Raw genomic sequence first — 25,994 nt, forward strand, 5'->3', positions numbered from 1 at the left:
AAAGCTATGCATAGTTCTTCTAAACCTCCATATATTCCCTCTTAACTCTAATATTTTTATTCGTGCCTATTTTTTTTGGTGATCTTATCACAAATTTGTTTAATTAATAGTCACCCTCCCCTCTCCCTCCACCCCAGTTACAAAGTTTTGATTCTATTTTTCCCTAGTTTCTGTTCTTAGCTTGCACTTTTCCTATCATTTCTTTTAGCTTTCTATTTGATGCAAAGCATCTATTACAGAACTGTGAAGCAGCTTCCCAGTCTTAATTTATTTTACCTCTGTTTTGGGGGTGGAGGAGGGACGTATTTAGTCAGGCTAAGGATTAAACCTGAGTATCCTGCATCAAAAGCATTCACTCTAGCCCTTCTTAGAAGAGAAATAGGTTCAGAGAGATAGCTAATTTGGTAGGTACATGGTCTCCTTGTAGTACTGCCGAGTGTGGCCCTCACAGACTGCACTACGTGTGTGAGTACCATGGACTGTGGTTCATGTCTCCGTAGGAGACCTGATTTCTATGAAAAAAAAAAAAAATATATATATATAAATAAATAAATAGAGGGGCCAACGAGGTGGTGCTAGAGGTAAGTTGTCTGCCTTGCAAGCGCTAACCAAGGAAGGACCATGGTTCGATCCCCCCAAGCCAGGGGCGGTTCCTGAGCGCTTAGCCAGGAGTAACCCCTGAGCATCAAAGAGGTGTGGCCCAAAAACCAAAAATAAGAGTGGGGTCTGGAAAGAGCACAGTGAACAGGTCATTCGCCTAGTACACACTGACCCTCAGTCTGTCCCTAGCAGCAAACATGGTCCCCTGAGCCCTGCCATGAGTGATCTCTAAACACAGAGATAGAAATAAACCCACAGTACTGTAGGTGTGGCCCAAAAACAAAACAAGAAATCCTAATCTTTCATACTTAGTGATCGCTAACTGACCCATTTTTGTAAATGTTCCATGCAAATCTGGGAACAACCAAGCATCCTCTAAGTGTAATATGCTTGGTGATTTTATGAATTTTGTTGTGGTTGGCTAAATAAAAGGTATACTAATATTTCAATGTCTTAATTCACTGAGTCTTAAATATATAATATACTCCTGAGCCTGCTACAAGTAATTCCTCAGTGCAGAGCCAAGAGTAAACCCTGAGCACTGCCGGGTATGGCCCAAGAACAAAATCAAAACAAAACAAAAATCTCGAGTTTGGAGTTTTGGCATCCAGAGCAAAGATAATATAACAAATGTATCTTCTTTTAAGGTCACTAACTTTGGATTCAGAGAGACAGCAAGGTAATGTACTTGGTGTTGCTTTTGCTGACCTTGGTTTAATCTCTGAATATGGTATCCTAAGTAATGCCAGGAGTAATCTCTGAGTACAAAGCCAGGAGCAAAGCTAAACTCAGCTAGAGCCTAGTATCACTCCTCTCTCAACCCCTGCACACACGCCTATATAGCTGCTGCATAGGTTCCTATTGAACAAATTTGATAACCTTAGATGAATTTCTTTAGTGTCTAATATCCTTGCTGGACTTTAATTTAAAAAATGACAATTTATCATGCTACTCTGATTATGATTTATTTGTTTTAAAATCATAAATTCAAGTAGAAAACAGAGTATAGCTTACTGAAGATTTAAGCCAATAAACTGTAAATGTAAGATGATGTAAGTATCTCCTTGGGATTTCCTGATGGTGTCACTTGTGATCATTATAATAGGTTCAAAATCAGGCTCAGACTATCAAACCCTTTCTCCCTCCTTCCCCCTCCCTTCCTTCATCATCACACTTGGCAATTCTCAGGGGACTATCTGGTGCTAGAAATGGAGCCTGGCATTCTGCATACAAAACATACTCCAGCCAAATGAGTTATCTTTATTAAATCAAGTCTTTTTGCAGAAGGTTTTTTTTGGGTGTGTGTGTGTGTTTGTTTTTGGATCACATCTGGCAGTGCTCAGGGCTTATTCCTGGCTATGCACTCAATAATACTGGTTGTGCTTGAGGGACCATACAGTAGGCGAGGGATGGGTTGGCCACATGCAAGGTGAATGCACTATCCACTGTACTATCACTCAGGCCCCTGCACAAGAATTGATTGACTTAAATCTATGCTTTGATACGAATTGAAGAAATCAGTTTATAATGTTTGTTAATCTGAGTGCTAAGAAACAAATGCAATCAAACAGCATAAAAGGAGAAGAGGAAGCTAGCACAAAGGGCTAAGCCTCACATGTTCAAGAACTGAAGATGCCTGAGCAACACCAGGTGTGGTTGAGTGGCCTCCAGCACCACTGAAACTGAACTATTCACTCAGTTAGCTGAAGACTGCTAAATGAGTCCCCTGAGGATTGATTGGGAAAAACTCATCAGTCCCCAAAAACAGCATGGGAAAACCTGAAACACATTCAACCATACCAAAATCACTGCAATTTCCCTAAACAAGAAGGAGCCTCTATAAAGGCATTTCTTGATTAATAATCTAATGCTTACCTGCTAAAGTTGCATCCTCTTCACTTTCTGAGCCGTACTGAAGTGCCATAGTAATTGCTGACAAACGACCTCCTTGTACTGCTCTCTTATTACTATGAAGAAAAATAAGCACTTAGAAGACAAGGTACTATTAGTCATTTGGTTACTTTAAAGGCTCTATTTACAAAGCATTCACATCACAGAAAAAATTCAATTCAGCTGCCTCTTAAATTAGCCTTGTACTTCTAACATTCACCAAAATCAAGTTTAGCTAAATAAATCAAATTTTGTAGGAGCAGTGATAACAGGCTACATGTAATTGATTTAATTCAAAAGGAATACTGTATTATATATAAAAAAGGATTACACTCATTATTACCATCAATTTCTTTTAAAATGCAAATAAAATGAATTTAGAAATTCTATTATGAACACAAAAACTTTTAATATTTTACCAAGTAATAACTGGTAAGTTAAATACTATTTGACAATTTCTGCTTAAAGATTTTTCATAGGTGAGGCTTAGAACAGCCAATACACTTTTTAAGTATCATAAAAAAATATTCACAGAAAACCTCCACTATATTCAAACTTCACGATAGCCAACACTAGTGTTTCTAATCCCATAAATATGGGTCCGTTCTCAGACTAAACACACTCACACCCTCTCACCGGTAATATTTGCTAGCAGGATTTCTCTCATCACTCAGGCCACTTTTACTCTGAGAAGCACCTGTCAGCCTAGATGCAGCCAAGTTTGACGAAGTCCTATCCAGAGAAAAGAGGAAAAAACTCAGAAAATTATTAGGTCAAAAGATGGTGGATTCACACGAAAGAGACAACCGTTTTATTCTTTTCTACATAAAACTGCTCAAATGTTTGGACCTCTACTGGTGTTAAGGATCCATAGAGACAGCTCAAAGGGCTGGAGACCATGCCTTACATGCACAACGCTTAGAGTTCAATCTCCAGCACTGCATTTCCCTCAACTTCAAGCACTGTGTACTCAGTGGCTACTAGGCACCAATGAAGAAGGTGCCAGCATTATTGAGCCAGATCAACATGGCACTACCTAGGCCCAGATCCAAAGTACACCAAGAAGGCCTTATTAAGAAAAAGGTGTTAGATCATAATAAAAAACAAAAATTAATAAAAAAAAAAGGTGTTAGTCTTAAATTTGCTTCTTTTAAATGAAACTCTTCAGTTATGGTGGAAAAGTCAGTTAAAAGTTATCCCTACAAATTGGCAGTGGAGGGTCGAAGCAATAGTATAGCAGTAGGTCATTTCCTTACACGCAACTGATCCTGGATGGACCATGGTTTGAGATTCCTGGCATCCCATATGGTCCCCGGAGCCTGGCAGGAGTGATTTCTGAGCACAGAGTCAGGATTAACCAAAGTACCACTGGGCTGGCTCCCCCACAAAAAAATTTGGTAGTGGAAAATGAACACTTGTGAAGGGATAGAGGTTGGTACATTGTATGACTGAAGCTCAACTATCAACAACTTTTTAACTCTGTATCTCCATGATTTAATTGAAAAAGAGGGACATGGGGCCAGAGTAATAGCAGAGACTAGGGCATTTGTCTTGCACATGGCAAACCCAGGTTCAATCCCCAGCATCACATATAGTCCCAAGCCTTTCAGCAGTAATTTCTGAAGGCCAGGAGTAACTCCTGATAGATGCTAGCTGTGGCCCAAAAACAAAATTAAAAAAAAAAAAAAAAAAAAAAAAAAGAGAGAGAGAAAAGGGGGAAAAAAGTGTTATCCTTACTCTCCCTACAATCACATTGTCAATCTAAAAATGCAACATATACCTTTTCCCCATGTATTGATTTCAATTGCTAGAAAATTTAGAAATAATAAGGGCACAAATCATTGATTTTTTTTTTTTTTACTTACCTTATTCGAAGGCTGGACTTAGTCATTTCATGGTGTTCGATTTCTGCCTTTTTCATATAAAATATTTTTTTAATTGAATTTGCATCCTGTAAAGATAAAAATGACTTGGATTTAAAAATGTACAGAATAAAAGAACAGGTTAAAATGTCTTCATTCACATTCCGAAGGTTTTTCTTTGTTTCATTTAACATAACCTTCCTTTCAATATTCATAAAGATGCATCCTGTAACCTGCCTACAAATTTCCAAAACACTTTCAAATTAAACTTAATTCTTTTGTTTGTTTTGGGTCACACCTGGCAATGGTCAGTTACTCCTGGTGCTGTACTCAGAAATTACTTCACGGGGCAGGAGAGATAGCATGGAGGCAAGGCATTTGCCTTGCATGCAGAAGGACGGTGGTTTGAATCCCAGTATCCCATATGGTCCTCTGTGCCTGCCAAGAGTGATTCTTTTTTTTTTTTTTTTGGTTTTTGGGTCACACCCAGCGGTGCTCAGGGGTTACTCCTGGCTGTCTGCTCAGAAATAGCTCCTGGCAGGCACGGGGAACCATATGGGACACCGGGATTCGAACCAACCACCTTTGGTCCAGGATCGGCTGCTTGCAAGGCAAACGCCACTGTGCTATCTCTCTGGGCCCGCCAGGAGTGATTTCTGAGCAGAGAGCAAGGAATAACAACCCCTGAGCTCCGCCGGGTGTGACCCAACCCCCCCCTCAAAAAAAGGAAAAAAAAAAAGAAATTACTTCTGACATTGTAGCCCCACCCATAGTTACTACCCCTTCCTTAGACCTAAACCCTGGTGGAGATGGGAAATAAATGGGCCCACCCCCTAACAAAATGAGAACAGCTAGATAGTCTCTAAGGCTTCTGGTGGGTCAAAGTTGGTCTGGCATAGTCTGAACAGCCATGACTAAAGAGGTTGCTAATGAGTGGCACCAGCAGGCACACAGATCTGGAAAGTACAAGGAAGCAGAAGGGTGTTGAAACTATCTCACTGGAAGCCTTTTTTTTTGGGGGGGGGGGGGGGCACGTTCTTTGTGGCATACTTGTCCCACTGAGATGTCATATCTGCCACATTCATCTTCTGTAAAACCATCCCGGCAGACAAGGGGTTGAAGGGGTAGAAATGCTTTGCACTATAATTTGCTTGGTGTGTTTATTTATTTATTTATTTTTTTTTTTTTTTGGTTTTTGGGCCACACCCAGTAACGCTCAGGGGTTACTCCTGGCTATGTGCTCAGAAGTTGCTCCTGGCTTGGGGGACCATATGGGACACCGGGGGATTGAACCGCGGTCTGTCCAAGGCTAGCGCAGGCAAGGCAGGCACCTTACCTTTAGCGCCACCGCCCAGCCCCAGGTGTGTTTATTTTTAATGCACAACTTGTACAGTAAACTGTCTTCTATAATATTTAACTGTCAAATCAAATTTTGACTGATTTGTTACAATAATATAACTGAACTATTGAAGAATTTAAAAAAAAAAAACAAAGAAGAAATTACTCCTGGTAGTGCTCAGGGGGCTATATGGGTTTACATAGGTCAGCTGCATGCAAAGCAAATGCCTCCCCGGCACTGTATTATCCCTCTTGGTCCCTAAACTCAAGCTTAAAGATTCCTAGTTCATTTATAGTTAGTCATAACATAAACAGTAAATTAGAGAAAAAAAGAGTATAAGTATAACAAACTATTATATATACTGACCTGAAAATAAAAACAAAGCTACATTAATGATTAAAACAGAGAGATGAAAAATTTAGGAAGCACACAATTTGGATGAATGTTTTTCTCAACACTAACAGTATACTAAGAAATCTGAAGTTTCTTTGGACAGTAGCAAGCAGGCAGGGTGCCTGCCTTGCAATTCACTGAACCAGGTTAATCCCTGGCATCCCTCAATCAATACCAGGAGTGATTTCTGGGTGCAGTCAGGCTTTGAGCACCAATAAGTGTGGGCAAGAGAAAAAAAAATAAAACTAAAGTTTCTCTTTCCTTTAAACCTTAGATTAGAAAAATATAAGTAAATCAAGGACCAGCGACAAAATAGCAAGGTGTCTGCTTTCCAGAAAGCCAACTCCAGTTCAACTCCATATGGTCCTCTCAGTATCAAGCCAAGAGTAAGCCCTAAATACAGTCAGGTGTAACCTCAGAACCAAAGAGAGGGACCCAAAAAAAAAAAAAAAATGCCGGGGCCAGAAAGATAGGACGGAGGTAAGGTGTTTGCCTTGCATGCAGGATGGTGGTTTGAATCCTGGCATCCCACATGGTCCCCCAAGCCTGCCAGGGCGGTTTCTGAGCGTAGAGCTAGGAGTAACCCCTGAGCGCTGCCGAGTGTGACCCCAAAACAAACAAACAAAAAAGGTAAAAAATGTGTTATGGTTGTGGAGTGATAGTATAGCAGGAAGGGTTCCTGACTTGCATGCAGCTGACTGGATTTGATCCTTGGTACCCCATATAATCCCCCAGTGCCTACTGGAAATTATTCCTGAGTGCAGAGCCAGGAAGTAAGCTCTGCACACCACTGGGTGTTGCCAAACAAAAAAAATATGTGTGTGTGTGTGTTTGCCACACCCGGCAGTGCTCAGGGGTTACTCCTGGCTCTGTGCTCAGAAATCGCTCCCAGCAAGCACCGGGGACCATATGGGATGCCGGGATTCGACCGCCGCTGGTCCTGGGTCAGTTGCTTGCAAGGCAAACGCCCTACCACAGTGCTATCTCTCTGGCCCTGTTAAAATTGTTTTTAAAACAATTCTCTGAAGGGGCCGGGCAGTGGCGCTGGAGGTAAGGTGCCTGCCTTGCCTGCGCTAGCCTAGGACGGACCGCGGTTCGATCCCCCGGCATCCCATATGGTCCCCCAAGAAGCCAGGAGCAACTTCTGAGCGCACAGCCAGGAGTAACCCCTGAGCGTCACAGGGTGTGGCCCAAAAACCAAAAAAAAAAAAAAAAAAAAAAAACAAAAAAAAACAATTCTCTGAAATATAAATTTGCCATTTACTAAAGAATAAATAAATTTACATATCACTGTGATACTTCTATGTTTATTTTTACATAATTGTAACAGTAATGTAGAATGTAGAACATCTTCAATATTTTTCAATCAATATTGTTATTTATAATCATCAGTGCTGAGAATACATACTAAAATGGCATTAATATGTTTATTATTTTGCAAATTATTGAAAATTCTATTCTAAGCTCAAGTAAAAATTCTTTTTTGTTTTGTTTTGGGGCCATACCTGGTGATGCTCGGGGATTACTCCTGGCTATGCACTCTGAAATTGCTCCTGGCTTGGGGGGCCATATGGGACGCCAGGGGATCGAACCATGGTCCATCGTAGGTCAGCCCCGTGCAAGGCAAATGCTATACCACTGCCCTATCACTCTGTCTCCCGAAAAGTAATCTTAACTGAAATTGTTTCTGGCAGGCACGGGGGACCATATGGGACGCCAGGATTCGAACCAATGACCTCATGCATGAAAGGCAAACGCCTTACCTCCATGCTATCTCTCCGGCCCCAAGAGGTAGTATATTTTAAGAAATGCTAATCTACCTTAACAAGAGGTAGAATAAAAAAAATATGCAGCAAATTTTCAGATTTACTATTGCTTAATGAAGTACATACCTTACATGTAGAATCTTACATGTTCAATTCCCAGTAACGACTAACACTCTCCATCTCACAAAGGAAAATTTGGGTTTGAAGAGAACTCAATGGCTTCAAAAGGAAGTCCCAAGTTCAAACCCTAGTGCTACCTGCATGTCATCAAAGTAATACTGATACTGGGATCCCTGAAAATGGCAGAATGCTTAAAAAACATATCTTGGGGTGGAGAGATAGTATAACTGGCTTCTATGTCTAGAACTACATACATATGGTCCCCCAGCCTCGGTGATCTCAGAGCCAGTAGTATGGCCTGAGCACAACTGGGAGTATGCATAGATCCTAAACATACTGCTAGGTGTTGCTCTTCTCCTCAGTCCCCCAAGTTATTGGTTTTATAGGACTAGAAAGGTAATACAGCAAGTAGGGTGCTTGTCTTATAGGTGGCTAACCCAAGTTCAATCCCTGGCACCCCATATGGTCCCATGAGCCCACCAATAGTGATCCTAGAGCCGAGAGTCAGAAGTTAGTCTTGAGCACTGCTGTGTGGAGCCCCACACAACCTTTCCCAACCCTTCCCACCAAAATAACAACAAAGAAAAACACTACTAACCTTGAATACTTGAGAACCAGGCTCGTTATAAGTTTTGGCATTTTTTGCTAGGAGATCTATGTCTTTGGCCATTGCATGAATACTCTTGTAACTTCCATTCTATAGTAAGCAACAAAATAGAACAATTCCTCTTAGTAAGTTTTAAATATGAACTTCAAACACTAGTGCTCGCTTCGGCAGCACATATACTAAAATTGGAATGATACAGAGAAGATTAGCATGGCCCCTGCACAAGGATGAACTTCAAAAACTATATATCTTTAATTGTAGCTGATTTTGGGGGGAATGTAAATGTGAACAATAAATAATTTTCTGTTTTATAAACTATTATTATTGCCCATTTACAAAGATATTTTTGAGATAAATAATGAAATCTCAACCATATCATTCTTATAAACAGAATCTGGCAAAACAGAGGCAAAGTTGTTTTACTTAGGAGGTAGGAAGAGAACTCAAAGGACTAATATTTGTTTTACATATGGACAGTCCAGTTTCATGCCAGGCACAACATGGTATTCCCATCACCATGTATTTGCTAAATAAAAGCTTTTCCCCTCCTCTGGTTGCAGTGCTTGAGGGAGCAGTCCCAAACACAGCAATTAAGAATAAAAAAATAAGTCTTTTTAAGTAAATTCACAGTGATTTTTATGTGCTAGACATCAACTGATGCACTTTATGAATGAAATAACATTAAGGTGGGCATACGTGAAGTAAACTTTCTCTAATTTTATAAATGAGATTAAAAAAGCAAAGCCAGCCTAGGAGAGTGTAAAACATACAGTTTAGTACAAAAGTTTACAATCTGTATCTATCATCCACTATCTTCTATACTGAAGTTGTATCTCAAAGTTCACTCAATCGAGAAAACTTAAGGCTACTATTCACTGCACTACTCTACAAAAGGGAAAAATTCAAAGAAAAGGGGACATAATGAGTACTAAATGAACAAACAGACATGTTATTTCCAAGAAACTGAGGAAATAAAATGAAAATGAGAAAACTGAGGAAATGGAGTGAAATGTGGGGAAGAGCAAAATAAGTACAGAACGCATAAGCAGGGTGAAGATAAATGAGGCGACTTCAAAAAGTCAGGCAGAGTACACATGGTTATTTGCCATGTGTAACATCATTCAACATCTAAGCACTTAGTATTTGGAAGAAATCCTACTGGAGGAAGTACTGACAGTCCTAAAATAGATGGTAGCTTTGCAGGAGGCCTGCAACCAAGGCAAGAGGAAATAATTTATACTTGAATTTTGAAGAATGAAAACAATTCTAAGATAAACAAATGCATTCCTCATACTGCCAGAGAGTCTAGCCTAAGAAAGCAGAGGGCAGAGGACCCTTAGTAATAACAGCAACAGCTCCACAAAGGGACATCATCTCAGCTTTACCATGATGTTTCTGAATTCTGCCTTTGCCCCCAAGGCTAGTTCTCCAATCATCTTCCAAAAATTCCATAAGCTACCCACTAACCTTTCCATGGATTTCTTCTATGCTTATGTTAGTCTTGTGTGAGTTCATTAAAGGAGCTACAAAGTACTGCCATAGGTAGTTAATCTCATCAACAGAATGTGAACAATAGCAGTTATCCAATTTAGGAAGTCGTTGGAATTAACCAATACACAAAAAGCACTCTAAATAGAGCAAGTGTCCTACTATTATCTCCAGAGACTCAAAAAGAATCACTACAAGGGAATAAACTCTATTTGCACTGACTTTATGCTCCTAACATCCATTCTTTAAAACTTTTATTCTGAGATATCTCTTTTGCGGGGCCACATCTGGCCATACGCAGGGGTTACTTCTAGCTCTGCATTCAGAAATCACTCCTGGAGGTGCTGGGGAGACCATATGGGATTCCAGGGATTGAACCCGGTCAGTCGCATTCGAGGCAAATGCCCTTGTCGCTGTGATCAGTCCAGACCTATTCTGAGATATCTTCTTTTTTTTTTTTTTTTTTTTTTGGTTTTTTGGGCCACACCCAGCGTTGCTCAGGGGTTACTCCTGGCTGTCTGCTCAGAAATAGCTCCTGGCAGGCACGGGGGACCATATGGGACACCGGGATTCGAACCAACCACCTTTGGTCCTGGATCTGCTGCTTGCAAGGCAAATACCGCTGTGCTATCTCTCTGGGCCCTATTCTGAGATACCTTAAAGCAATTTGGAAGCAGGGATAGAGAGATAGCACAGTGTGTAGGACATTTGCCTTGCACATGGCAGACCCGGGTTTGATTACCTACATCCCATATAGCCCACACCCCAGAGCTGCCAGGAATGATTCCTGAGTACAGAATCAGGAGCAATCCCCAAGCACCAGTGGGTGTGGCCACCAAAACCAAACCCCCTAAAATTTGGAAGTAGATAAAAATAATACTTATTGTCATTGTGCTGTTCAATCGGAAATATTCATGATCATTGCTTTTTCACTTCTGCCTTAAGAGCAAAATTTTGATAAGATTTTTGCTTCAATCTCTACAGAAAGCTTAGAGAAAGTATGTTGCCTCCAAAGTTATAATCAGTAACTCTCTAAGATGGCCCTACTATTGCAAATAGACCCTTACAGAAAGAAGCATTTTCTTGTTTTCTAAATTTCCTTTAAAAAAAAAAAATCAAAGGTTATCTGCCTTAAACCACATATAGTCACACATCAGTACATGGTCATATTCTTACCTGTATTCTCTGTGCAATGGTCTTAAGATCTATAGGCTCCTTAATTATTGCATAATAGTCTGGATATTGCTGGAAGACAAAAATGTTTAATAAGTGTATATATATAATATGGAAGAGTCACACCCAATGATCAGAAGCTACTTCTAACTCTGTGCTCAAGAGTAATCTCTGGCAGTGCTTGAGGGACCTAAATGGTACCCTGGATGGAACCAGGGTTGGGTACATCCAATATGAGCATCTTATCTCCTATACTATTCTCTGGCCCCCAAAGAGTTTCTTATATACCAAGACATTCTGGGTTCCAACTACATGGCAGAGAAACAAAAGAAAATATGGGAGGCCAGACAGGTAGTCCAGAGGGTAAGGTATTTTATTTACTTGCCTTGTAACTGGTTGATCCTGGGTTTGATCCCCAGCACAACATAATGTCCCCCAAGCACTGTCACCAGCAGTGATTACTGAGCACAGAGCTAGGAGTAAGCCCTGAGCACCACCGGGTATAGACCTTTCCACTCAACCTTTGCCCCAATCAAAAAGCCCAAGAATTATCATTCTTAGAAAAAAAAATCCCAAATATCCATTGACAGAGGCTAGAGAATTAGTACAGAGATTAAAGATGTTGCCTTGCAATCATTTAACTTTGATTTGGTCCCTAACACTGCATGATTCCTGAGCACTGTAACTTGTGGCCTCCACATCCCTGCCCAAAAAAGAAAAATAAATCTCCTGGCAGATGAATGGATAAACAAAATGCAGTATATACACAGAATTTATTTAGCCTTACATAGGAAATTCCAACACATGTTACAATGTGAACAAACCTCGAATAATCTTAAAGTAAGTGAGATAAAGACACAAAAAGAGTAGCCATTTTCACATGGTCAAATTTACAATCAGAGGGAAAGGCTGTTGTCAGAACTTGGGCAAAGCATCATTGGTTAAGGAATTATTTGCTTTGGGTGTGGAAAGATGAAACATTTTAGACATAGGTGGAAGCTTCACAATAATGTTAACTTAATACCTTTATGTACATTATGTCAATGCACTGTATTAAGTAGGTAAGTGACAAATTACAAAGTAGGTAAGTGACAAGTTTAATTCACTAGTCTTCAGTTGTACCACTTACCACTTTCGAAGGCAGTTTCTGAAAAAGTTCACTAATCAGATGCCCTGATGGATTTGTGGCTACAACTATGGCTTCAAGCAGCTGCTCCAGGATCTCCTTCAAGTAACTTGGAGAGGACTGAGAAGAATGGAAGGAGAGAGGAAGAAGTATATACATAATAAAGCAAACGTAAGAAGAGGCACTGAACAGCTTCTTAACTTATAAACCTAATTCATTAGAGAGCAATGTCAAAACATTACTTCCTCTAAAATACAAGTTTCACAAATACCCCAAAATGCTCTGATGTTAAGACATGGGAAGTTTTGTTGTTGTTATTTCTGAGTCACACCCAGTAGCACTCAGGGATTACTCCTGCTCAGCGCTTAGGAACTTGGGGGACCATGGGGGATGCCGGGAATTGAACCCAGGTAGGCCCTGAGTCAGTCAAGTGCAAGGCAAATGCCCAAACCGCTGAGCTATCGTTCCGGCCCCAGACATGTGAATTTTAGTTCCAAAACAGCATAGTGAAACTAATAAGGCTCTTTACAGTATGTAAGTAACAAAATACACTGAATGAATCGTGCCTTTTGACTAAATTCTATTTCACAATAATATAATGGCAGTCAGGTAAAGTGCATGCCTTGCATATATGAGGCCCTGAATAAAGTTAAGTGCCAGAGCTATTATTATTTGGGAATTGAAGGGTTGAGTCAAACCTAGCTGTGCTCAGAAATTGTTCCTGGAAGGCTCGGGGGACCATATGGGACGCCAGGATTCAAACCACCACCTGTCCTGGGTCAGCTGTGCAAGGCAGCACACACCTTACCGTTGTGCTATCTCTCCAGCCCCAATAATGTGATTTTATCCTTCCTTTTACTGATGTGGTGTATAATGCTGATTGATTGGCATATATTAAACCATTCTTACATCCCTGGGAATGACTTGTTAGATTCAGTTTGCTAAAATTTTGTTAAGGATTTTGCATCAATGTTCATCAGTGTGATTGGTCTGCAGTTTTCTTTCTTGATAGTATCTCCATCAGCTTTGGAAATGAGCGTAATGTTAGCTTCACAGAAGGTAGTAGGGAAGATTCCCTTCTCTTCAATATTTTGGAAGAGTTTAAAAATCAATGGCAGTAACTCTTCTCTGAATGTTTGATAAAAATCACTCATAAATCTGCCTGGTCCTGCACTTTTATTTTTGAAAATATTCTTAATAACTGTTTAAATTTCCTTACTGTGATTGGCCTGGGACTGGAGATAGCACAAACGCTAGTAAGGTGTCGCAGCTGACATGGAATGGACCCGGGTTGGATCCCCAGTATCCCATACGGATCCCCGAGCCTGCCAGAGGTGATTTCTGAGGGTAGAGCCAGGAGTAACCCCTAAACGCTGCCAGATGTCTCCCCTCAAGAGAGTTGGTTCCAGCAAATGTCAAAAAAAGCAAGTGCTAAGCAATTATAAAACTCCAGAGGAATGATAAGTAGTCTAATCTACATATATATATATGCCTATGCAAGGAGATTCTGTTCTCTCTCTTTTTATTAACACTATTATGATACGTCAAGCTAGCAATACTGGATAAGCCCTTATCTATCATCTTCAAAGCTGGTCCGGTAGAATGTACCAATGTAAGAGTATTTCATACAACAACATGCACATAAGATACTTTCTAATTGGAGCGAGGCTCTCGTGACACTTTAGTCTCCTAGGTATATCTATCACTACACTGCACAGGAAGCCAAGTTGCTCAGAGCCAGTCCACCTCCCGCAGCCCATCCATTAAAGCCCCAACTACACACTTACTCCTTCTGTGCCTTGATTGTCTTGCCCGTCTTCATCTTCGTCTTCATCATCTGCTTCTCCTTTCTGAACAAACTCATTTCTGGTTCGAAGGTACAAATCCCAGAGTTTGCAAGCAGCTTTATATTCAGGAGAATCTGGCTACACATTAGCAAAGAGAAGAGAAATATGTAACCTTCAGTATTTTATTGTAAAGTATGACTGAAATCATTTTTATTTTAAAGAACTGATTCTTATTTTTCTCCTACTCTTCTGTTACTGTAGTATCGACAACTTATGGTGGCATTTCTGGTTACAGCACTTGCAGTTTATGGTGTTTGTCAGGATTCACACACTGTTGTCCACTATTGTTCACACTAACGTTTTGATTTTCCCCACACCCACGGCCCTGGGGTTGCTCCTAATGGGTTCGGAGATTATGCAGTAACACTTATCAAATGATGGCCTCTTGATGCAAAGTATGTGTCCTAGCCTTTGAGCTATCTCTTCAGTTCAAATGCTCACATTTTACTTGCAATGCTGTAGAAACTTGGTTGCAGTGTGATGGAGACTGCACACTTTTGGTGTGGTACTGGGGGTCCCAAATGACATTGCTGCAACTGAACTCAACCTCATGCCTGAAAGGTATTTGCTCCACCACTTAACTATTCCTAAACCCCCTTAATTTATTTTATAGATACCATAATTCCTTACAGGAATAACAAAGGTAGAATGATTTACATAGCTAAAACTAATTATTACTGGACTAGAAGATGGCTCAAAAGGTTTGAAAAGGACCGGAGTGATAGCACAGCGGGTAGCAAGGGTAGCCTTGCTCATGGCCAACTGGGGTTCAATTACAGGCGTCCTATGGGGTCTCCCAAGCACCACCAGGAATGATCCCTGAGTGCAGAACCAGGAGTAACCACTGAGCAGAGGTGTGGCCAAAATATCAAAAAAAAAAAAAAAAAAGTGTGAGCCCTGGCACTTCATGGTTCCTCAAAGTACATGGCTGGAAATAGACCCAACACTGTTAGGTGTGGTCAAAAACAAACAAAAGATAAATTATTAATAATATAAAAAAATGTTAAGGGATAAGACCCAACTTAAGGGATGAAAATCTAAAAAACAGAAACTATACCAAGTATACTAATACCACTTTTATGGTGTGTGAGAAGCAAGAAAGTCTTTTTATAATTAATAGTTTTTAAAACTGAATCCCACTGAAGCTGGAGTAATAGCATAGCGATAAGGCATTTGCCTTGCATGGGGCCGACCTGGAACAGACCTGGTGCCATCCCGGGCATCTCATATGGTCCCCTGAGCCTACCAAAAGCAACTTCTGAGCACAGAGCCAGGAGTAACCCTGGGCGCTGCTGGGTGTGACCCAAAAACCAAAACCAAAACCAAAAACCAAACCCTTTGTGTGTTAGATACACAGCTACAGTTTTTCATGATTCCTTAACCAGTGCACATTTCCTGCCACCAATGTCTCCAGTTTTTCACCACTCCCTCCCCACCTACATGACAAACATGTTTTTTTTTTCTCTCTCTCTTACCCTTTTTTCCTTACAGGTACTATTGTTTACAATATTGTTACTGAAGGGGTTCCATAAATATAACTACCTCCTTTCAAAGCCCTTCTTTATCTTAACTGCACTCTTTTTCCCATTCTTATTTCTATTGGTATATGGCTTCAGGTCTGATATTAAGGTCTTTAAACCATTTTGATCTAATTTTTGTACATGGCATTAAAAGAGGTCTGAGTTCATTTTTTTATTTGCATGCAGCTGCCCAGTACTCTCAACACCAGTGTTGAGGATTTCCTTGCTCTACTTCATATTTTGCTCCTTCATCCAAAATTGATCATACCTGAAGGTCTGTCTCGGATATTCAAGTCTATTCCATTAATCAGAGGGTCTGTTTTTGTTTCAATACCATATTGTTAATTACCACCACTTTTAGTAGAGTTTGAAGTTGTGGAAAGTGATGCTTCCCACCTTCTTTTTTCCTGAGGATTGTTTTAGCTATTCAGAGGTTTATTGTTCCATCTAAATTTCAGGAATGTTTGATCTATTTCTTTGAAAAGGCTATGGGTGGGGCCGGGAAGGTGGCGCTAGAGGTAAGGTGTCTGCCTTGCAAGCGCTAGCGTAGGACGGACCTCGGTTCGATCCCCCGGTGTCCCATATGGTCCCCCAAGCCAGGGGCGATTTCTGAGCGCATAGCCAGGAGTAACCCCTGAGCGTCAAACGGGTGTGGCCCAAAAACCAAAAAAAAAAAAAAAAAAAAAAAAACCAAAAAAAAAAAAAAAGGCTATGGGTATTCTTATAGGGATTGCATTAAATCTGTACAATGCTTTGGGGAATATTGCCATTTTAATTATGTTAATCTTCCCTATCCATCAGCAAGAAATGTATTTGCCATTTCTTTGTGTCCTCTTATTTCTTTCTTTTTGTATATATATTTGGGGGGAGTTTGGGCCACACCCAGTGATGCTCAGGCAATCTGAGCAATGCGCTCTGACATTACGCCTGGCTTGGGGACCATATGAGACGCCGGGGGATAGAACTGCAGTCCATTCCAGGCTAGCGCACGCAAGGCAGATAGATGCCTTATACCCTGCACCAACCCTCCGGGTCCCCCCTCTTATTTCTTGACAAGGTGTGTAGGGGTGTGTGTGTGTGTGTGTGTGTGTGTGTGTGTGTGTGTGTGTGTGTGTGTGTGTGTGTGTGTGTGTGTGTGTGTGTGTGTGTGTGTGTCTGTGTGTGTCTGTGTGGTGGGTCACATCCACTGGCGCTCAGTAGTTACTCCTTGATATGCGTTCAGACATTGCTCTTGGTAGGCTCGGGGTCCCCCCTCTTATTTCTTGACAAGGTGTGTAGGGGTGTGTGTGTGTGTGTGTGTGTGTGTGTGTGTGTCTGTGTGTGTCTGTGTGTGTGTGTGTGTCTGTGTGTGTGTCTGTGTGTCTGTGTGTGTGTCTGTGTGGTGGGTCACATCCACTGGCGCTCAGTAGTTACTCCTTGATATGCGTTCAGACATTGCTCTTGGTAGGCTCGGGGGACCATATGGCATGCAGAGATTCAAAACACCATCCAGGACTCTTGGGTAAGCTGCGTGCAGGGCAAATGCTCTACCACTGTGCTATGTCTCCAGCCTGACACAGTGTTTTGTAGTTTTCTTTGAATAGGCCTTTATTTCTTTAGTTAAATTGAGTGAGGTACTTGATTCTAAGGCACAATTACGAATGGGATTCTTTCTTGTTAGTTTCTTTTTTGTCATGGATTTTTATGTATTAATTTTCTAGCCGGCCACTTTACTATAAAAATCTATTGTTTCTAGAAGCTTTTTTTTTTTTATAGTCTAGGATTTTCTAAATAAAGTGTCATGTCATCTGCAAACAGTGAGAACTTGACTTGTTCCTTTCTTATCTGGATGTCCTTAATATCTTTCTTGCCTAATTGCTTTGGCAAGTACTACCAATATTATATTGCGGAGAAGTAGAGAGAGTAGGCAACATTTCCTTGTCAGGTTTTAGAGCAGGGGTCCTCAAACTTTTTAAACAGGGGGCCAGTTCACTGTCCCTCAGACCATTGAAGGGTCTGACTATAGTAAAAACAAAACTTATGAACGAATTCTTATGCACACTGCATATATCTTATTTTGCAATGAAGAAACAAAACAGATACAAATACAATATGTGGCCCGCGGGCCATAGTTTGAGGACCACTGTAAATTTAGAGGAAGGCTTTTAGTTTTTCCTCATTGAGTATTATGCGTGCTGTAGCTTGTGGTAAATGGCTTTAATTATATAAAGAAAATTCCTTCAATTCCCCTCTTGTTGAGTTTTTATCATGAATAAGTGCTGAATCTTGTCAAACCAATGGAATAGAACTGAAAATCCAGAGACATACCCTCAGGAACATGGTCAGTTAATATGTGTCAATGGAGCAAAAATCATGAAAAGGAAAAGCCTCTTCAGTAACTGTTACTGGGAAAACTGGTCAGCTACTTGCAAATAAATGTCTTTCGAACACTATGCACAAATGTCAAACCAAGGATTAATATTCAAGATATATCAGGCATTAGAACTTTATAAGACAAAAAATCCAACCCCATCAAAAATTGGGAAGGAAAGATGAAAAGAAGAAATGCAAATGATGGGGCCGGGCAGTGGCACTAGAGGTAAGGTGCCTGCCTTGCCTGCACTAGCCTAGGACGGACCGCGGTTCGATCCCCCGGCGTCCCATATGGTCCCCCAAGCCAGGAGCAACTTCTGAGCACATAGCCAGGAGTAACCCCTGAGCGTCACCAGGTGTGGCCCAAAAAAAAAGACCAAAAGGCACAGAAAAAAAAATTTCTCTATCACTAATCACCAGGGATATAGAAATCAAAGTAACAATGAGATACCACTTCATCTCAGTTACTTGCACTCATCTAAAAGAAACACCACCAGCACTGGCATGAATGAAAAGAAAAAAGGACCCTCATTAACTCTCAGTGGGAATGTCAACAGCAGTCTTTAAAGAAAAAAATACGGGTATTCCTCAAAAAACCAGGAACTGGACTTCCTTACAGCCTAGCAATTTCACTCCTGGGAACATACCCTCTGGGCCCAAAAGCACAAAGTAAAAGACATCTGCATTCCTATTCAAAATAGGAGTCAAATAGAACATCTGCAGCACTATTCAAAATAGCCCCCAAATAAGTAAACAACCCAAATGTCCAAGAACAGATAACTGAATGAAGAATCTATGGTACATTTATATGACATTTACATTCCTAGTCAGCTGTCACAAAAGGTTTGGTGAGTGAATCTGAAGTCTTGTGCTGAGTCTAAAATGAGTCGGAGGGAGAGGGACAGACACAGAATGATATCACTCATATGTGGGATATGAAGCAGCACAGTAGGGGAATAACTAACTCCCAAAAGTAATAAAAGCAAATTGCTCCTTAGGAGGAAGCTTGCCACTGAGGATGTGTGAGAGGGGAGATAGGTCAGGGAAAGGACCATTACAACAATGATGGGGAAGGGGACAGTGATAGCACAGTGGATAGGGCATTTGCCTTGCACACAGCCGACTTGGGTTCAATTGCCAGCATCCCATAAGGTTCTCCCAGCCTGCCAGGAGTGATTTCTGACCACAGAGCCAGGAGGAATACCTGAGCGCCACCTAGTGTGGCTCCCAAACCAAACACCAACAAAAATAAAACAATGATAGAGGGAAGTAGCCACTCTGGACTAGGACTAGATCCTGAAAGGAGGTAAAGTTATGTGCATAAATACTATATAAGTAGGGACTGGAGAGATATGCAAGCAGCCAATCCAGGATGAATGGTGGTTGGATCCCTGCCATTCCATATGGTCCCGAGCCTGCCAGGAGCAATTTCTGAGTGCAGAGCTAGGAGTAACCTGAGTGCTGCCAGGTGTGGCCCCAAAACCAACTATATAAAAAAAACTATATAAGTAACAATACAGTAAACCACAGCTCTTAAAGTGAGAGGATGGGAAAGGGAGAGAAAAAAAAAAAGAAGAAGGGGCCAGAGAGATAGCATGGAGGTAAGGCATTTGCCTTTCATGCAGAAGGTCATCGGTTCAAATCCCGGCATCCCATATGGTCCCCCGGGCCTGCAAGGAGCAATTTCTGAGCATGGAGCCAGGAGTAACCCCTGAGCACTGCCAGGTGTGACCCAAAAACCACAAAAAAAAAAAAAAAAAAAAAAAAAGAAGAAGAAGAAGAAGAAAAAGTAACTGCCAAAGAGCAACCTTTGGAGAAAGGGGCACATAAGGGAAACTGGGGACACTGGGGCCGGGCGGTGGCGCTAAAGGTAAGGTGCCTGCCTTGCCTGTGCTAGCCTTGGACGGACCGCGGTTCGATCCCCCGGTGTCCCATATGGTCCCCTGTGCCTGCCAGGAGCTATTTCTGAGCAGACAGCCAGGAGTAACCCCTGAGCACCGCTGGGTGTGGCCCAAAAACAAAAAACAAACAAACAAACAAAAAAAAACTGGGGACACTGGTGGAGGGAAGTGATACTAGCTAAAGGACTGAGACTGGAACATTGGACACATGAAATCCAATCATGAATAACTTTGTAAATCAAGGTGAATAAGTTTTTTAAAATGTATCAGACAACTGTCAAGTTATCTGACTTCCAAATCTGATGCTTCCTTACCTTATAATAAGCCTTTGCATTGTTAAAAAGCAGCTGGAAGTCAGCAGTGAGCAAGTTAACATCATCGTATTCTTCCATTTTTAATTTCTGTTGGATTTTCATCAAGTCAATTGGCTGAGAAACTACTTCATAATAATCTGGTTGATTTCTGTTATAATTTTTAAATAAAAATATATTAATCCAAGATCTATAAATGTGTATTTCAAAATCATCCAAGGCAGTGCCCAATAAGTGCTACAACATGTTAGGTTTACAGCCATTAGAACTACAAAGGAGTAACAAAGACTAAAAAGCATATGCATTGAGCCCGGAGAGATAGCACAGCGGCGTTTGCCTTGCAAGCAGCCGATCCAGGACCAAAGGTGGTTGGTTCGAATCCTGGTGTCCCATATGGTTCCCCGTGCCTGCCAGGAGCTATTTCTGAGTAGACAGCCAGGAGTAACCCCTGAGCAACGCCGGTGTGGCCCAAAAACCAAAAAAAAAAAAAAAAAAAAGCATATGCATTATTATTTAAAAATATCTATTTGTAATCCAGGGATTAAACCAAAGGGGGGCCCATCTGATTCTGTGTTCAGGGATTGTTCCGGCAGTACTCAAGAGAACATGCTACACAAAATCTGAAATCAGGGCTCCAGCAGGCAAAAAGAAATGTTTTGTATGCACTCAGCCCACTGAGCTACTTCTAATGCTTTAAGGAATAGTCCTTTGGAGGCCGGAACAATAGCACAACAGTAAGACATTTGCCCTGCACACGGCCAACCCCAGACGGACTCTGGTTCGATTCCCGGCATCCTACATGGTCCCCGAGCCTGCCCAGGAGTGATCTCTGAGCCAGAAGTAACCCCTGAGCACTGCTGGGTGTGGCCAAAAGACCAAAAAAAGAAAAAAGAAGTTCAATCCCTGGAACCGCCCCACAATCTGAGTGCAATTCTAGAAGCGCTGCTATTATGATTCCGGTGTCATAAATGTTTTGCAAACTGAGAATAAACACAACTTAAGTGTGCAGCTCCAGCGAGTATTTTGACTAAGAGTACAGTAACCAAGATATGGCCCTTATCATTTTAATACCAAAAGTAGGTGAAAAGATGAAAAATAAAATATAGGATTATAAAACACGACTTACTATGTATCATTAGGTAACCTAAACGATGAATTCTTAGAAACATAAAACCTAACAAGTCTGAATGTGAACACAGAAAACCTGAAAAGTTAAGTTGTAAAGAATCAGTAATCAAAAACAGACTGTAAATAAAAATCCTGAATTTAATGTCTCCCATGGTGTATCGTGTCAAACACATAAATATCAATTAACATTTATCCTTCTTGAGGCCAGAGATAATTAAAAGCTGTTTGGGCCATACCAGGAGAAATCCCTGCGTGCAGACCTGGGATTAAGATTGAGCACCACTGGGTATGGCCCCAAAACAAACAAAAAAAAGATGAATCTTTCTCTTTCTCAAACTCTGGAGCATAATGCTCAATAAAATATAAACAAAAAGGAAGTTAGCATCTTTTTACATAAATTGTATAGGATGAACGAAGTGGGATTTATTCCTAGTATACAAGAATAACTCAACATCTAAAAACTGGGGGGCCAGGGGCTGGAGAGATAGCATAGCAGTATGGCGTTTGCCTTGCAGGCAGCTGACCCAGGACAGACCTGAGTTCGATTCCCAGTTTCCCACATGGTCCCCAAAGCCTGCCAGGAGCGATTTCTGAACGCAGAGCCAGGAGTAAATCCTGAGTGCTGTCAGGTGTGGCAAAAGAACAAAAACAAAAACAAAAAAATGAGGGGCTTGGGTGATAGTTGAAAGCATTGTAATACATACTTTGTATATGGGAGCCCTAGGTTCAATACCCCTCATTTCATGGTTCCCAGATATTGCTGAGAGTACTCTCTTTGCCCACCAACACTGACCCAGTAGTACTGCTGGTGTGGTCTCAAAACAAAACTGATCAAAGGAATGAATATATCAACACACTGAAAAAAGATCATGTGACCCCTCAAGGAAGATATCTTAAAAGAGCTCAAGTACATGCTTTGTACAGGGCAGACCCAAGTTCAATCCCTGGCGTTAGAGGATCCTTCGGTGATTTGAACTGACCTCCAAATCACCAAACTGGAAATAGCGCCTGAGCACTGCCAAATTTGGCCAGGAGTAAACACAGTCAGGTATGATCTGAAAATAAAATAACGCAAACCCAACCCCCCTAAAGTCTAGAGGCCAGTATCATTGAAGCATGCTAATCTCCTGAGAAAACTTAATATCCAAGCATTTTAAACATCAACAGAGGAACAAATCCCTCTACTCACCTTCGCTTTGGTGCCCTAATGAAGAGCTCACAGAGGAGCCTGCCCTGGTCGTCCTTATAGTCTCGAATAGTGTTGTAGAGTTCATGACACACAGCAATCTACAGTTAAAAGAAAGAAACCACCAGAAAACAGAAAGTACCGTAAGCATAACGATGGTCTTCAATAAAAACAGACCCATAAAAAAAGCAAGTAGGAGGCAAAAGGGGTACTATGTGGCTATAAAGGTACATGCTTTGCAGGTGGTTGATCCAGGCTTGATCTCCAGTACCACACAGTCACCTGAGCATCAAAAGTTGCAACCTTGGAAGCTCCAAGTAATTCCTGATACCAAAGGTCCTCACAGCATCACATATTTTTTGGGGGGGTGGGGGGAGTGGTGGTGGCATACCCAACAATGCTCAGTGGTCACTCCTGGCTTTGTGCTCAGGAATCATTCCTGGAAGGCTAGAAGAGCGCATATGGTATGCCCCAAGGATAATAACTGGGTCAACTTGGTGCAAGGCAAACAATCTCTCTGTAGTACAATCGCTCTCTGCCCCAGCATCGACCCTGCACTGAATCAGCAGCAGGACAGGTCCCCTGAACACTATGTGAGAGGCTCCCAAAACAAAGCAAACAGGGAAGAAAAGGGAAGAACTACTAACTCCCACTGGTAATTTATGTTTCAAACACAATGATAGTATATCTCTTTTGGGGTGGGGGTGGGTTGTTGGGCTCTTAGGGTTTACTCCTGCCTCTGTGCTCAGAAATCACTCTGGCAGGCTCAGGGGACCATATGGAATGCTGGGGATCGAACCAGGATCTGTCCTAGGTCCATCCCAGGTTGGCAGTGTGCAAGGCAAACACTCTACCACTATGCTATTGCTCTGGCCCCTCTTCTTTCCTCCCTTCTTTTCTGTTTTTTTTTTTTTTGGGACACACCTGGTGATGTTCAAGGATTACTCCTGGCTCTGTGCTCAGAAACCACTCCTCGTAGGCTCAGGGGAATATATGAGATGCCAAGGATCACACCCAGTCCCTAACGTTAGTTTAAAAATTGTATATATGGGGCCGGAGAGACAGCACAGTGGTAGGGCATTTGCCTTGCATGTAGCCAATCCAGGAGGGATGGTGGTTTGAATCCCGGCATCCCGTATTGTCCCCCGTGCCTGCCAGGAGCAATTCAACGCCAATCTGTATTCACTTCCCTATGCATTAGCTTGCCTCTATATGAGCACATTTTTTTTTTTTGGTTTTTTTTTTTTTGGGCCACACCCGTTTGACGCGCAGGGGTTACTCCTGGCTATGTGCTCAGAAATCGCCCCTGGCTTGGGGGACCATATGGGATGCCGGGGGATCGAACCGCGGTCCGTTCCTTGGTAGAGCTTACAAGGCAGTCACCTTATCTCTAGCGCCACCTTCCTGGCCCCAGCACATTTTTTTTGTGTGTGGTTTTTTTTGGTCTCATCCAGCAGTGCTTAGGGGTTATTCTGGCTCCAGGCTCAGAAATTGCTCCTGGCAGGCACGGGGGACCATATGGGACACTGGGATTCGAACCGATGACCTCCTGCATGAAAGGCAAACGCCTTACCTCCATGCTATCTCTCCAGTCCCACATTTTTTTAAAGATATAGTCAACTTTTTTTTTTTTTTTTTTGGTTTTTGGGCCACACCCTGCGGTGCTCAGGGGTTACTCCTGGCTGTCTACTCAGAAATAGCTCCTGGCAGGCACGGGGGACCATATGGGACACCAGGATTTGAACCAACCACCTTTGGTCCTGGATCGGCTGCTTGCAAGGCAAACGCCGCTGTGCTATCTCTCCGGGCCCAGTTAACTTTTTTTTTAAATATTTTTTTCCGCTCAGGCCCCCAATCTTTTTTATTTCTCTTAATTTTTTATATATATTAAAAAACCCAGTGCAACATTCCCATCACCAATATCCCAAGTGTAAATATCCCAACTATAAAGATATAGTTAAAAAGTTGTTGATAGTTGAGTTTTGATTATACAGTGTTCCAACACTAATCCCTTCACCAACATTCATTTCCCACTACCAATCTCCCTAGTTACTCTCACCGTTGTTCCATCTTATGCCCCACCACAAGCCTGTTCCTATGACAGAGATGCACTCTCATTTTTTCTTTTTCCTTTTATGCTCTTCCGCATCATGGTTTGTAACACTGTTACTAAAGGGTTATCATGACTAAAGTGGCTTTCCAACAAAACTGAGCTTGAAACATAATATGAATGATAAAAAAGATCTGACACATTGACGATCTTAGTTATTTCATAATATCATACTTATATAAAAAAGGTTAAGACTAGTAAGCCAGGGGCCAGAGCAGTAGCACAGTGGGTAGTGCGTTTGCCTTGCTTGTGGCCAGTGGTCCTCAAACTTTTCAAACAGGGGTTCACTGTCCCTCAGAGAGCTGCAGGGCCGGACTATAGGAAAACAACAACGATGAACAAATTCCCATGCACACTATATGCATCTTAGTTTGAAGTGAAGAAACAAAACGGGAACAAATACAATATGTGGCCTGTGGACCGTAGTTTGAGGACCACTGCTCATGGCCAACCTGGGTTTGATACCTGGCATCCCATATGGTTCCCTGGGCCTGCCAGGAGTGATTTCTGAGCCCAGAAAACAAACAAAAAGACTAGTAAGCCTGTGGGTGGGATGTGGGGAAAGACGGAGAAGTCTTAAACCTTAACTACTTATTATTAAAAGAAGGTAGGAATTATCGGAAAGCATGCGGAAACTATGTGACTCTAGTTACTCACGGGATCCACAGTTGGAAGGTTGGCGAGTCGCCGCCTTTTCCTGCTTGGGCCTGGTGTGGACACAGAATGGTGCCCATCGTCGAAGTCCCCGCTGACACTGCTGGAAGGGGAGGTGGCTCTTCTTCTCTTGGAACCCATGGAATCCAATTTCTTCTGTAAAAATGAAATAACCATGTTCTTATATTTAAATTTAGGCTCTGTTCATAAGCCCTAAGCCGGCACTGCTTGCTACCAGGCTTCTGGTTCACTGAGTCTATTTTAACTGCTGCAAAGAGACAACTAATGGAACTTTTTAAAGAGGTCCTGGCCCTATTGCTTCACTTGTCAGCCTACACTTTCTATCTGGACAAGACAATTCAAAGTCTATTCAAATGTGTATCATCAGTTTTGGATGACTCAACAACTTCTAGTGCCAAATTTACCCTATAGGTTTCAGAATCCACCAGAGTGGTTTACTGGAGTGCTGAGATTACCAAGATCTCAGTCCCTGAGACAGTTAAGCAGACCTTGGAGACAGGTGTTCACCTCTATTTTCCTAACTTTCTCAAGTATATGGTCATTTCCTAGAAGGGCCAAATATAATGTGGAAAAGAATTAGAAGCACAGCTTCAGGCATGT

At 41.7% G+C, this 25,994-nt stretch overlaps 1 protein-coding gene and 1 pseudogene across 1 annotated transcript in view; one reads left to right on the forward strand and one right to left on the reverse strand.

Annotated features, from left to right (window-relative positions):
* The window catches only part of PBRM1 (polybromo 1), a 101,637-nt gene that overhangs the window by 69,123 nt on the left and 6,520 nt on the right, over positions 1 to 25,994 (reverse strand). The window contains exons 3-12 of the mRNA XM_049776153.1: positions 25,377 to 25,529; positions 22,613 to 22,710; positions 20,299 to 20,446; positions 14,152 to 14,289; positions 12,368 to 12,484; positions 11,242 to 11,310; positions 8,569 to 8,667; positions 4,356 to 4,441; positions 3,127 to 3,222; positions 2,476 to 2,567 (exon numbers count right to left, since the gene is read on the reverse strand). Coding sequence (XP_049632110.1) covers positions 2,476 to 2,567; positions 3,127 to 3,222; positions 4,356 to 4,441; positions 8,569 to 8,667; positions 11,242 to 11,310; positions 12,368 to 12,484; positions 14,152 to 14,289; positions 20,299 to 20,446; positions 22,613 to 22,710; positions 25,377 to 25,529 — 1,096 coding nt within the window. The remainder of the gene's footprint in view (positions 1 to 2,475; positions 2,568 to 3,126; positions 3,223 to 4,355; positions 4,442 to 8,568; positions 8,668 to 11,241; positions 11,311 to 12,367; positions 12,485 to 14,151; positions 14,290 to 20,298; positions 20,447 to 22,612; positions 22,711 to 25,376; positions 25,530 to 25,994) is intronic.
* LOC126015275 (uncharacterized) lies at positions 8,733 to 8,830 on the forward strand (annotated as a pseudogene).

This window comes from Suncus etruscus, chromosome 7 (assembly GCF_024139225.1).
Source record: "Suncus etruscus isolate mSunEtr1 chromosome 7, mSunEtr1.pri.cur, whole genome shotgun sequence".
Classification (NCBI taxonomy): Eukaryota; Metazoa; Chordata; class Mammalia; order Eulipotyphla; family Soricidae; genus Suncus; species Suncus etruscus.